At 34.2% G+C, this 14,054-nt stretch overlaps 2 protein-coding genes across 2 annotated transcripts in view; both read left to right on the forward strand.

Moving 5' to 3' along the window:
* Nucleotides 1-2,264, forward strand: part of LOC107885485 — a 3,636-nt gene extending 1,372 nt beyond the window's left edge. Inside the window, exon 3 of the mRNA XM_016809141.2 lies at nucleotides 581-2,264. Coding sequence (XP_016664630.1) covers nucleotides 581-1,408 — 828 coding nt within the window. The 3' untranslated portion in view covers nucleotides 1,409-2,264. The remainder of the gene's footprint in view (nucleotides 1-580) is intronic.
* Nucleotides 2,265-3,966: 1,702 nt separating this feature from the next.
* On the forward strand, nucleotides 3,967-12,670 carry LOC103311148. Its single transcript, XM_008190719.3, has 5 exons — nucleotides 3,967-5,141; nucleotides 11,260-11,382; nucleotides 11,508-11,709; nucleotides 11,815-12,055; nucleotides 12,334-12,670. The coding sequence occupies exons 1-5, from the start codon at nucleotides 4,106-4,108 to the stop codon at nucleotides 12,499-12,501; spliced, it is 1,770 nt and encodes a 589-aa protein (XP_008188941.1). The 5' UTR covers nucleotides 3,967-4,105; the 3' UTR covers nucleotides 12,502-12,670.
* Nucleotides 12,671-14,054: the final 1,384 nt, after the last annotated feature.

Consider the following 14,054-nt stretch of genomic DNA (forward strand, 5'->3'; position numbering starts at 1 on the left):
AAAAAACAAAAAACCCATACCAAGTAATAAATTATTTGGAATAATACACGATTTCCTTTAAAAAATGCTAATTTTTGCCAACTTTTTTCTATTTTTTAATTTTAATAAAAATAATTAGTGCATTTCTAGTTCAATTGCGTATTTTGGAGTGTTGATAGGACAATTAAATAGCTTTAAAATAAAAAAAAAATACATAAAAATGTTAAAAACTTTTGAAAATACATAAACAAATGCGTGATATGTATGATTTTGATAAAAAAAGTTTGCCCATAACTTAAAAAATAAAAAAAGTTAGACCCAATCTTTAAAGGCTATTTCTTTATCGTTTTTGGTATACTTTTATATGACGTCGGCTGGTCACTTCACCCCGGAACACATTATACACATTAATATTTTTTTTTCGTACAAGGGCCTCATTTAAAACTTTGGCCCCTGGGCCTCAAAATGTCTTAACCCGGGCCTGGATGCTCGATTTTGCGTTTACTATTACTTAGAAATGCATAACAATTTATTTGCTGTTATTATTGATTAACATTTTAACACCTTGAATGCCTAAAAAGTAGAATTTCTGTGTCCACAGGCGATGCCGGCATCGGTGGCTAGAGTGAAATGCAACTTGATGGCCACTACACCGGTCCGGATGGAGAGCGGTCATAGCGGTGGCGTGGACGCGGAGCCGCCACTATTCGGTGAACCAGGCGGCGCGTTTTTCCCGGAAACCACGTATGGAAGTGTCTCTCCACTCGCTGGAAGTCCGGTGTTCCAAGACCCACCCGGCCCGAATGGTATAGACGAACCGGCGGTGGATCCGACAGGAAACGGGTGCTGTGGGAACAATCCACTCGCGGCCGTCGCGGTGGATCCGGTGTCGCTGATGCTAGCGCAGGCCAAGGCCAACCGATGCAAGGCCGACGTGCGCGAGGGCCGCCTGGCATTCGGACAAGTCGCTGTGCCGAGAGACGCGCTGCCGTTGCCACAGGCCGTGCCGGACATCAACGAGGAAGGCCTCTATGCGCTGGACAAGGCCATCGTCGAGTTGAAGACTTGTAAGTCACGGTTCGCAGACGACACGGCTGCGCTGGCGACGGAAGGTGACGCACTTCTGGCCCTAGAGGATGACGCCTTGCGACCTGTGGACGACGCCGGACCGATAGTGACGCTGCCCAGTTACGCGGACATCGGCTACCAGACCGAATCGCCATCCTGCTCGCCACTGGTAGTCGGCCCGCTTCTCCAGCCCGTCGGCCGCATATCTTGTCCTGTGTACGAGAACACCGCGCCGGTGCCACTACTAACGGACGCCAATATAGGATACTCGTCGTCGCGATGCCGTTGCACTAGCGATAAGTCGTCTTCGCAGCTGAAATGCTCGTGTGGCAGGTGCTCGTGTGGGAAATGCTCGTACTAACCTACTACAGCTGAACAAGCATGGCATTTTAAAACAGTACAATAATTATTTTGTACACACTTTATGATATAATATGAAAAATACACCCAGGTACAATATAATCAGACGCATGAGCTCTGTATTTATCCAATCAAATTTAATAGTGTTTAATGCTCGAGCCTTGAAGATTAACTCTGTTTAAGATGAACGTGAACACAAGCCAATTAAAAACATAATGCCCAACCGTATATTAGTATCTATGAAGTAACTTTAAAATTATGTGCACCAACGATATTGTTTGTTATCATACAATATGTTTGTGCGACAATTTATTGTTGTTTATCCTGTATAAATATTAATTATCATTTATCACTGAAGTCTATGGCAATATATTATTATTAACATGTTTATAGTTTATTGAATTCAATAAAAAAAATTATAAAAGACAGTGCATAAATTATATGCTGATAATTATTAAGACTTAAGAGTAATTGTACTTATCATTACGTTCGTTTAGATCGAGATCCTATATGTTACATTGTTACCTATATGTATATTAATATTAAATGTAGTCTTTAAATAAAATCCTCGTGTTTTTCACCCACATTCTTATGTCTATATAATATTATATTGTATTTAAAATTTACAACAACCTGCTTGTCTACGTAAGAGGTACCGATATGGAATCGTGCAATCGCTTTGCGCATGATGTACTTATAATAACGATCGCGAGTGATGTTGTAGGTATAATAATTGTAAGAAAAAAATATAAATATTGTTCGATCTATGTGGCGACGAGCTAAGTGCAATGAAACGATATGTTGGGTTCATAATGATAATAATACTAAACATAATAATAAGGTGATTTCGTAGCTATATTGTTTTAACGATAACAATATGGATACAGGATAACACGTGCACACGATCTGAAGTTTTCGTGATTCGTGACGTCTAAAAAAAGGTTTAATAAGATGTGTTTATAGGTATCTAGGTACCTCCGCTATGTTTAATCCACATAGCATATAATGTGTTTGGCACAGAAAATATCCTTATCCCATAATAATCTACTTATTATTTCGCCGTGTACCCATCTTCTTCTCTAATTGTATCTAACTACGCTGTTAATTAATTTTAATTATACATACGTATTTTAAGTTTTGCCTGGTATAAGTATATAAAAATAATAATTATTAAATACAGAGTGAAACCCCCCCCCCCCCCCCCCCACCAAATTGTTACATATTATAATTTTACTAACGTCGGAAAACTCTCTAGAAAATACTTACAGTGTATATAAATATATATAATGCATATGATCATACATTTATCCTGGGTTATCTATATAAATGATAATATACCTAATATAACATTATATAACATTATACGTTAGTATACGTGCCCAGACCCCCACAGAATCAATAATAGTAATAAACATTTGTAAAATGCTACCAACACGTTAGAGTACCTATATTGCCTATACTTTGCGCCCCATAACACGTTATGTTCGACAACTTACTCTTTGCACATTATTCGAAAAAAATTGGATTTTCGGGTTTTTAGTTTTTAAACATTTCTGGAAAGACTATTGTTGCATACCTTCTATATACTAATGATATCACTACAACTTAATATTTGTTTGGCACGATTTAGCCATGTGGGCAACCTCACCCGTTTATCATCATATAGATCACAAACTTTATTATTTTTACCGCAAGTAGGTAGGTATATTTCATAATATTATTTTGAACGTATTATCTGCGATATCCGCTATTATAGCACTCTTATACAGGTACCTATATATACTACCGATTATAATAGTGTGTTATAATAAATTTAGCGTTAAATATTATAATAAAAATATATACGTAAACACGCATTTTATCGTTTTTCACGCACTGACACGACTGACACATACGAAGATAATAAATCGATCGTGAGGCATTATTGCAAGATAAAATATTGTGCCGTCTCCTTTTTTGCAGCAAAGTATATTATTATACATTATAATATATACGTATAGAATCTATTACGATATTTGGTACGATTTTTTCACGCACGCGTCGATTTGTATATAATAATTATGTATAATTCACATAGTGCTTCCATAATGTTTTTATGCTCGAGTTATTGTGGACAATTTATCGAGAAAAAAAATTGATTGTCGGTAAATATGATGTGTACCTTACATTATATATTATCATTATATCATATATTCATAAAAAAAATATTAAAAAATGTAATCCTACAAAAAAACACAATAATAATAATAATAATAATAATAATAATATACGTCCTGCACAGTGGTGATGAACCCCGGTTCTCGGGAGAACTGTGTCGGAGGGGGGGGGGGGGTTACGTGGAACCTCGCGGGCGGTCGTGATGACCGTAAAACGTTATATACAATATACGATGACGGGTCGAAAGACTCGAACGCGCAAGACGCACACAAACTATATTTGACGGGTTTGACTGCGCGCGAGACGAAAGATTTCGACTGAGGATTGCGCACCGCACGACGACGTCGACCTTGATCGATCGATGACAATGGACGCGATTCTATTATAATAATATTGTTACCGGCGAAGACGACGATCCTTATTGTGCGCACATATTGCGTTATACCGCGCACGTCAAACGCCCGACGTCTATATATAATACGCCACATATATTTGTGCGGCGCACTTTGTTGTATCGCGCGTGAGATCACCGACAGACGCGATGTCTGTGCGCGCTTGGTCCGTCGCGGTTGCAATGGCGTTGATGTTGATGATGGCGGTGAATACGATAGCGGCGAAAACGGTGGTGACCACGGCCATGGCACTGATGACGACGACGACCGCGATATTCGGTGCGGTGACACTGGACAGCGTGGCCGTCCGACTGGGATTGCCCGAGGGCCGGGGACTGTCCGGAGTGTGCCTGTACAGAAACGGGCCAGACAAGCGGAGGCACGTCATGTTCAAATCGGTGGCGTCGGCGCGCAAGAAATACGGAGGCGGTGGCGATTACATGGTGGCAGGTGACCTGGCTGCCGACCGGGTGTACGAGGGCACGTTCGCCCGGCTCGTCGATGGCGACCAGGTGGCAAGGTTCGAGTGCAACGGCGGCCGTCGGTTCGAGGTGGCCACGCCATTTGTGGTACCGGAATCGGATCTGGACACTATTCTGGCGGTCAAAGAGTCGATGGAACAGCGGTTCGGCGCGCAGCCATCCCGACGGGATCCGCACCGGTCGGTCACCGCGGAACACATGTCCGTGACGCTGCGTGGCCTGCGCCCGTCATTCGCAGAAACCGGGATCGACGCCACCGCCGCAATCACTGTAGACGTGTTTCAGCTGTACAAGAAACCGCCGCCGGCCGCTAGTGACACGTGGGACACGGCTGCAAAGCAGGTCGGGGGCGTTCGGTATTCGGCGTACCCGTATGCCAGGTACGCGCTTCGGTATCCGGTCAGCGACCTCGTGTTGGCTGACCTGCCGCCCGACCAAATGTTGGCCGTCAAGTTCCGTCGTTCGGCCGTCACCGCCGCCGTTCCCGTGCAGCAACATCAGGCCGACCTGCACGCGAACCGAACCGAAAACGCCATTTTCATATACACCGGTGGCCTCTACCCTCGCGGTACCGCTAACCTGACCAATATGTTGGACGAACGCAGTGCCGGCAGTGGTGGCAAGTATACCGACGAGGCTGACGTGGACGCTGCGGCCACCTCGTACCAAATGGACGCAAAGCAAGCTCACAGCGACTCGTACGGTAAGATCCTCAGCTATCAGGCGTGGTTGTCAGTGGGTGAAAGAGGGGTGGTGCAAGGGGACCTCCGGATACAAATACGAAATTTAAAGTCATTGTTTCACGGTTATATACTTATATACTTTGCAGTTTGACTTTAAAATTGTAGGATTTCAATTTTTAAAATCTGCAAAGAAGTCAGTATGCTGTATCGTAGCAATTAGGTAGGTTCTGAGCGTATCTTGTCACTGCAGTGTTAACATTTGAATCCAATGGTAAGCAACCTAACCTAACCTTATACTATGTAGACCTTAGTATAAGGTCTATAGTATGTTCATTACACACCGATGTCCAATACGTTTCAAAGTGGAAATTACCCGACCAGCTATATATTTCTAAAGATACTCTGATTATACAATATACTGTATATATATATACAGCATTACAGTATACTAATAATGGTTTAATTTTTGCTAAAAACATCGCATATAGGTATTATAAACTAATACAGATTAAAAATGAAGTATATAAAATATAAATTCATAAACTCATAGTAATATAATAATAACTTTAAATTAATGAAATATTTTGAACATTTCATTGAGTATAGAAAATTATAATTCTGTTGATTCTCTATGCCTTAGTGATATGTTTCAAGTTCCAACGATAGAATTTTTTTGTGTTGCATTAAAATAACGAAAATCGTTTGTGGAGTCGTGGAGAAAATGTTATTATACGTTTGAATATTCAATAGTGCAAAAATCTAAGACCTAACCTAACCAAAATGTTAAGCTCCTAACGCTCATGGGACATTCGGGTAATTTTACTTGGACGTTTCGACGTTCATGTAATCATGTGTGATCAGTTGTGCGTATATAATATAATATAGCAATAGGTTATAATTTTTTTTCTTTTCATATTAGTATCCCCCCCCCCCCCACGGCTATATTAAAATTGGTTTATTAGTATCCTAATGTTTGTGGTATAAAAATAATGTTAATTGAATATTTTAATTCTTATCAATGATTTTGTATATTAATAGCACCTATATTAAATTATTAAACTCTTTTCTTATATAACAAGCTATAAAATTATGTATATGTACGTTGTACATATATTTTAGATTGTAGAACTATCTATTATGACGTATACAGCCCAGGTATATATATAGGAGTCATTATCATAAAATATTAAAAATTGGTAGGTATGTAATAATAATTAGTACAGTTAATTTCGTTATTTTACACCTGTACCTACTAGCATTGATTATAAATACTAGTATTTATAATCAATCAGTGGCGCAGGAACTATTTTTCATGAGGGGGGGGGGGTGGCAAAACTTAAAACCCCTAACAACTATTATATATTTATTTGTGATTTATAACAGAAAACCTTTTTTAATACTTTTAATGTTGATATACGTAATAATATATTATAATATAAGAATTATATAAATGTATTGATATAATTAATAATTATTGTATAATGCTATTATATAAATATGGATACTTTATATTTAGATATTTATATATTGAAACAAAACACAAAACATATTTACTTTATACCTGAAGTTATATTCAAAAGTAACAATATATAAATAAAAATTACTCAATATGTTTATTAGGTATGTATATGTTATAATAATAATAATAATAATAATGTTATTAGGCACATTCATATATTCATAAAAATGAGACCAATTTTCAATTTTGAATACGTAAACGTTTAAATTAAACGTAATTTACGATTGTATACCCTTTAATTTTAATGTAGTAGGGGGGGCAAAATTATACTTTTGCCTCCTTGGATTATATCTGAGGGGTCAATTGCCCCCTCTCCCCCCTTCGCCGACGCCACTGTAATCAATGCTACTAGTGAATAATTTAATTGGACAAAATAATATATGTACCTATATATACGTCTTGGGTAATAGGTTGTATCTATGAGAAAACCAATTTTAGCATACCTATAAGTTATTAACATTATGCTATATCTAAATTGTAATAATATAATATATTAATATCACAGTGAGTGTCAGTGACACAGTGGTTAATAATTAGTATCACAGACTCCCTGCATAACGCCATAACAATATAAATTTATCATCAGTAATAATAGCGTTGTTAATGAACTCTATATATTTTAATAATAATCTAATGGGTACGTGTATCAAGATTTAAGACCAATCTTGAAAAACATGACTAAACCATTTCATCAATGTGTTGACAACATCTGTATAATAATAGAATAAGCTATTATACCTATATATTAGTAAACAACAAAGTTATCTTTTATAAATTCACAATTTGAACAGGTACCTACCTATTAGTATAACCTATTAGTATTACCTACCTATTATATACCCAGGTATTCAAGTGGGTACCTATCATTAAAAAAAGACATTGTAGTTCAATGATCTCTTAAGGCATCGACGAACCGGAAATTGTCGGTACTTATTCTTTGATAAAGAAATAGTAAATTTCAATAAACAACACTTATAGCGTTTTCGATTTAATTGCACTGACAACACTCGTGCGCACTCAGTGCGCATTTTCTGCACCACCGATTTTGTCAGTGCAATAAGTGTATTTTATAAATATGAACCGTTTTTCTCGATAACGGGGAACAAAATCCGGCGACCCTATTAAGAATTGTATTTCTTTCCATGTCAACATATTTTGTTTTCCATAATTACACATTTGATTTATAAAAAAACTAGTGAAATTTTCAAGGGCGTACCGAGGAGGTTTTTATTGGGGGGCCAATGTTGGTAGTTTGGCCAACTCTAAAAATTGATCCGGGACAACTCGTTTTTGTTATTTTGTCGTAGCCATTTCATCGTTTAACAGTTAAAATGTTTTAATTATTTAAGTAAATTAAAAATTCAAGCTATTATACTAATAGATTATGAAAATCGTTTATAATACCTATATAAGATATCCATTACAATAAATTATTCCATTAGGGAAGTACCTACCACATTTGCAATAAAATAATAAATGTTAAAAAAAAAACAAAACAAAGTAAATAATAAAAATGTATATTATTGTTTATTGTTATAAAAATGACTAATTTTCTTATACCTAACCTTCTACTCCCCCCGCCCCCACACTAGGTTCGCCCCTGTCAATTTTCATGCATCACTTGCTCTGTGCCAGTGGAATTTCAGTGCACACTATTTTGTCAAATCGAAAACGCTATTAATAAATACGAAAATATTGAAATTCCTATTGATGAATACATACCAAAAACTTTTATAACTTATTAATTATTACCAGTCTACCACTACCTATTTGAAAATAAATAATTTTATAGTCATACCTTCATATACCTAACTAATTAGTAATTGTTGAAATAAAAAACTACAAATAGTATGTACTTACCTATCTATTCAATATACCTACTTAAATTATGATTTTCTATAAATAATTTAATAATTTAACAAAAGAAAATTAAAAATAGTAAACACAATAGATACTTAAGCTTTTTAGTAGCTGATAAGTGATAATCAGTAAGTAGTAACAGGGATGGACTGGCAGATCGGGTGATCGGGAAATTTCCCGATGGGCCGGTCGAATAATCAAATTATGAGGCCGGACAATTTGGTTTTACAAGTAATTTGTTAATTTTTAGATTATAATAATAGTTTTTAGTCTATTTAATATGTATAGAATATAACATAAATAATACGTCAATACGAAATTAATCATACCTAAAATTATATTTTGCTGTTCTAAGAAACAGTAGGTATTTATATAAATAGACATTTTGGTGCCACCTGTCTGCCGGCCGCGGCCGCTGTGTCGTTTAAAATATACGATATAATTCAATGTATTATTAATTATTATTGTTATATTATTAAAAAATATACTGTTTTCGTCCGCGACTAACAAGACTGTTGTCTGTGATATTACTGATATTATATAAAATATAAATATTAGTTCATTTGTATTTTGTATTAAGATGACTTTCAAAGCAATGGAAAAAATCATAACCTCAGCTTTTTAAGGTGGGCAAGTCAAATCAATTTTTAAATAATATTATATTATAATTTATAGTAAAGTTATTGTTAAATGTCCCTTAAATTATAATCTCCTATAGGTAAAATTATTATTAAAAATTGGTTAAATGGTTTAAAATAATAATAAAAGCCAATAATAGAATTATTAGTTTTAGTGTCATATCGGGATTAGCTATTTGAATTTTGAATTCCACCGTGTGTTGTATTCACAAATAAATTTTCCTAATTTCCTGAATAATGTTTTGTCATTTTTAGGGTTCCGTACGGTAAAACGGGACCCTATTACTAAGGCTTCGCTGTCCGTCCGTCCGTCTGTCACCAGGCTGTATCTCATGAACTATGATAGTTAGAAAATTGCAATTTTCACAGATTATGTATTTCTGTTGCCTCTATAACAACAAATACTAAAAATCTTAGAATATATAATATAAGCAGTGTTGCCGACATGTTTATAGCTGATGATGGTACGGAACCCTTCGTGCGCGAGTCGGACTCGCACTTGGCTGGTTTTTAAAAATGAATTCTTCTTAATTCATATTGTTACGTTTCTGTAAGACCACATAGTCATATTTTATATTTTTCTATAGTATTTGAATAAAAATGCTGATAAACCAATTAACCAAAGCTTTGCATCCGAACGTAACATTTTTAGATTATTAAAAATTTAACTCTACCTTTTGTTATTTATGTTATTCAATTAAAATGTATTTATATTAATTATGACTATAATATAAATTATAATTTTATTTACATGATAAATTACTATTGAGTTATATTATATATTGAGGTTCTTCAGGAATAAAAAGAGAAAAACTTAGTTTAAATAGGAAATTTCAAATATTTTTTACTCTTAAGTTTTTTTTTTTAAATGTTGTATAACTAAACACTATAAATAGTAAATGTTCAATACTGTTTTATTGAATACTAAAAAGAGTAAAAAACAATTTTGATATCTATGTAGATTTGTATAGTGCTTGTACGCCACAGAAGGAAAATATAATTTTGTACCTAGGTACTGGTTGACGATTAATAATATAAAAGAAATATACCTACCTAATGATAGCGCATATGGTGGACATCAAAGTTACACAATTTTACATTTGCATTTGTTTCTATTCATCCAATTTTATGGTACCTACTTAATTAAACGTCACTCGTTTTTTTTTCAAATAGAACGTGAAAGTGAACGACGCTTATATTTTTAATGAACTTCATCGATTTTCAAAACGTTCAATTTATTTACCATTTAATAAATATATTTATAAAATACATTAACTAATAATAATATAATAATATTTTTCATTATAATTACACTGTAATAGTGTATAAGATTAGACCTTAGACAATATGCCAATATAATGCTTAAGCAGTTCCGGCACCGCCGTCGATGTCACAAATAAAAAAACCTTAGACAATAGTTTATGGCCGATGGGCCGCTTGAAAAAAATTCCCGGGTCGCTCTGGAGGAGCCAGTCCGCCCCAGATGAGTAATGACTAATGAGAATCGCCCTCTCTTTAGATCATGCACACTATAAGACATAAGTTAATATATAACTATATATACAATATACATCCATATAGCCATATTAATATAGGTAGGTAGGTGCGTAAATAATACAATGTATGAGTGATTATAACTATATATATTTTATATTATATACCTATACTGTTTGCAATGTATTAGATACATATAAATTACATTAAGAGATGAAATAAATTATTTTTGTACTAAGCCTGATCTTCATTGAATTCTGTAATGATAATAATTTTTCGTGCAGTAGGTTAAGAGTTAAAACTTGAAGGTGTCGGCTCTAGGGCATTCTTGAAAATATGTTATATGGGTAGTTAGAGAGGTTCGAAACTTCGACAGACACCAACTGTAGAATTTTGAAGGTTGTTTAGGTATTCAGAAGAAAATAGTAACTTAGGAAAGTGTGTCCAATCTTGTTTTGATGATGGATATATATTGTCTTGGCATCGGCTGACATTCGGGGGTGTTTAGTGTTATAGACATTAAACAGTACTACACATATTTGGGTAGCAGGTGCCAGGTAACATTGTTTCACATTGCATGTAATATTAACATTAGTATACGTTCAAATTTATTACATTTTTTCACAGATATAATCAAAAACACAGTGAAATGTTTCACAGACGGTATGGTTTACAACGGATATCCGTGTCGGAATTCTGATGTCTGTATACCTTTGGGCTGGTTATGTGATAGTCAAAAAGACTGTATTGGTAAATTATGATATTCACTTATTTAATTAAATATCATAGCATAATATTATAGCTAACTGTACGGTACCCAAAAAAATTAAATAGCTGGGTATATTATATGTTTTTATTATTCTTTACCATTGTAGAAGGCGATGATGAATACAACTGTTACAATACAGTAGATACGAATGGCGGAGAAAGTACTAATAGTTTGTACAACAATAATGACAACTGGTATTATAGCCGTGGTACTTGCAAGAAGTTTGAATTTCGGTGTCGTTCTCGAAGAATGTCCGTCTGTTTACCCAATTCTTGGTTATGTGATGGACGAGTAGATTGTGATGACGGGCAAGTGAAAACACTTAATTATTCATGAAATAAAAATCTTGTGTAATTATATATTTAAAGTGCACATCATTTGTACAAATAAAAATATATAATACCAAATAACAGATGGGATGAAAATGAATTCAATTGTGGCCGAACATATGGTGGACTAAGACCAGGATTTGGTGACTTCAACGCTCGAGAAGACCAAACGTGTATAAACAAAAATAATTTTAAATGTTGGCAAGGAACAGGATGTGTAGGTCTCCGTGCAGTCTGTGATGGGATCAAAGACTGTGCCGATGGATCCGATGAACGTGTATGCGACAACTGGAGTTCACAGTGTAATCAATTTACAGAATTTAGGGTAAAAACAAAAATACATTATACATAGCTACCAGGGGCAGCTCCAGAGAAATTTTTTTTTTTTTTTTGGGGGGGGGGCTAACTGGTTAAGTTATAATTTTCAGAAAACTTTTGATATTATAATTTATTTATTTTTTCGAATTTTGTTTTTAACAATTTTTAATTTTTTAGAAATACGGCTTAGGAGGGGGCCGTTGCCTCTAGAACCCCTGAATTACATACATATTACATTTGAGCACATATCAATAAATATTGTATTATTTATTTTATTTTTTTCAGTGCTTGAATAAATTTAATACATATAATGCACGTAGTTGCATACCTCGGCAATGGGTTTGCGATCTACAAGACGATTGCCCACATGGGGAAGATGAAACAGTTACCAGTTGCTTAGGAATGGATCACCCAACATTTAATGGTTTGGAAACTGATATTGAGGATTTTTAAACGGAAAACATTTCAATAAGATCCAATAAACTTATAATCATCAAAAACTGTTCTTATATTATAATATTATATACTGCAGTGTTAAATTTAACGTTATAAAATATGGTAAAGGTATTTAGAGAAAAATGTGTTCGCGACCATTAAATAAACGTTGGTCTTTACGTACCAAGTGGCATGTATCCAATGTATACGATGTACCTACGACCTACCATTGAAAATGTTTCCTATAAATAACAAAATCTATAGGTAGGTAAAAGGTACCTTTGTGTTTTGTTTTAAATTTAAATTCATTTTTTTTTTTTTTTTTATTATTTTTTTTTTTTTACAATCTGTTACATAAAATTGAACAATAAGTAAAATAGATAAATGAATAGGAAGTGACTTGAAGTAAGGACAGATTTAAGAAGCCTTCCAGTGAAGACACTTAGTCAGTTATTTATATACATTATATACATTTCTATAAGTTAACAATAAAATTTAAAATTTAATTTAAATAAAATTAGGCAGTCAACTAAATTAATAGGTCCCGACACCACCGCCTTTTTAGTCTTTTCCTAGGATTGTCAGGTATGTTTGCCGACGCAAGTCCTTTGATTAGGGAGTTATCATGGTTTTTAGCAGATAAGTTAAATCGTCTATAAAAAGTTCTAGCTACATCACAGACGGGTGAGATGGCAAGATCGTTATGTAAGGTTTGGTTGGACACGTAAAAAGGTGCTTTAAATTCATAAAAATATAGAATACCTAACACTGAATATAAATTGTACAGTATATAACAATTCACAATTTACATTAGGTAATAGGTAATAATCGATATACTAGTTTATAATTCTCAAGCTCTTTGCTCTTACTATGTTTACAATTACGGCCTCTCCAAATTACTCGTGTAATTATGTATATGTTAGTCAGTCTTGTAAAAAATACTTTTGTAAAAGTATTAAGATACTAATACTAGTATTCTAGTAAAAAGGTATTAAAAATACTTTTAAAATACTATTTTAAAAATGTATTTTACGAATACCTACAAAGTATTTGAATACAAATACAAGTATTTTTTTTTAATTTTATGCTATATAATATATATGTATATTGAACACCAGTATATGTGCCTATTATGTTACTACTTATTATTATAGATTTTAACAATTCCTTTTTTTTTTTTTTTTTTTATTGATCTTAAATACATCGACATCTAGGTCATTAGTACAAGGAGTTAAGTTAAGAAGTATTTACAATATTATATTTCATAATTTTTTTTTTTTTTTTAAATTAAGTTATACAATTCTGATTTTTTAAGGAATAAAATTAAGTTGTTAGTGTCCTGTGGGTTTGGTCCAAGTGCTTGACAGATTTGTTCGGAGATGTGGAATAGATCGCGGTACTGGTTGTATTTATAGCATTCGGTGATGATATGTTTTACCGTTAGGGGGACTCTGAATGTGTCACATAATGGAGGTTCGTCGTTGCTCATCAAGTAGCTGTGCGTTAGATCGTTAGATGTGTGTGTCCTATTCGAAGTCTGTTGATTGTGGTTTCATCTTTTCTACTAAGTC

Source organism: Acyrthosiphon pisum, chromosome A2, assembly GCF_005508785.2.
Source record: "Acyrthosiphon pisum isolate AL4f chromosome A2, pea_aphid_22Mar2018_4r6ur, whole genome shotgun sequence".
Lineage (NCBI taxonomy): Eukaryota > Metazoa > Arthropoda > Insecta > Hemiptera > Aphididae > Acyrthosiphon > Acyrthosiphon pisum.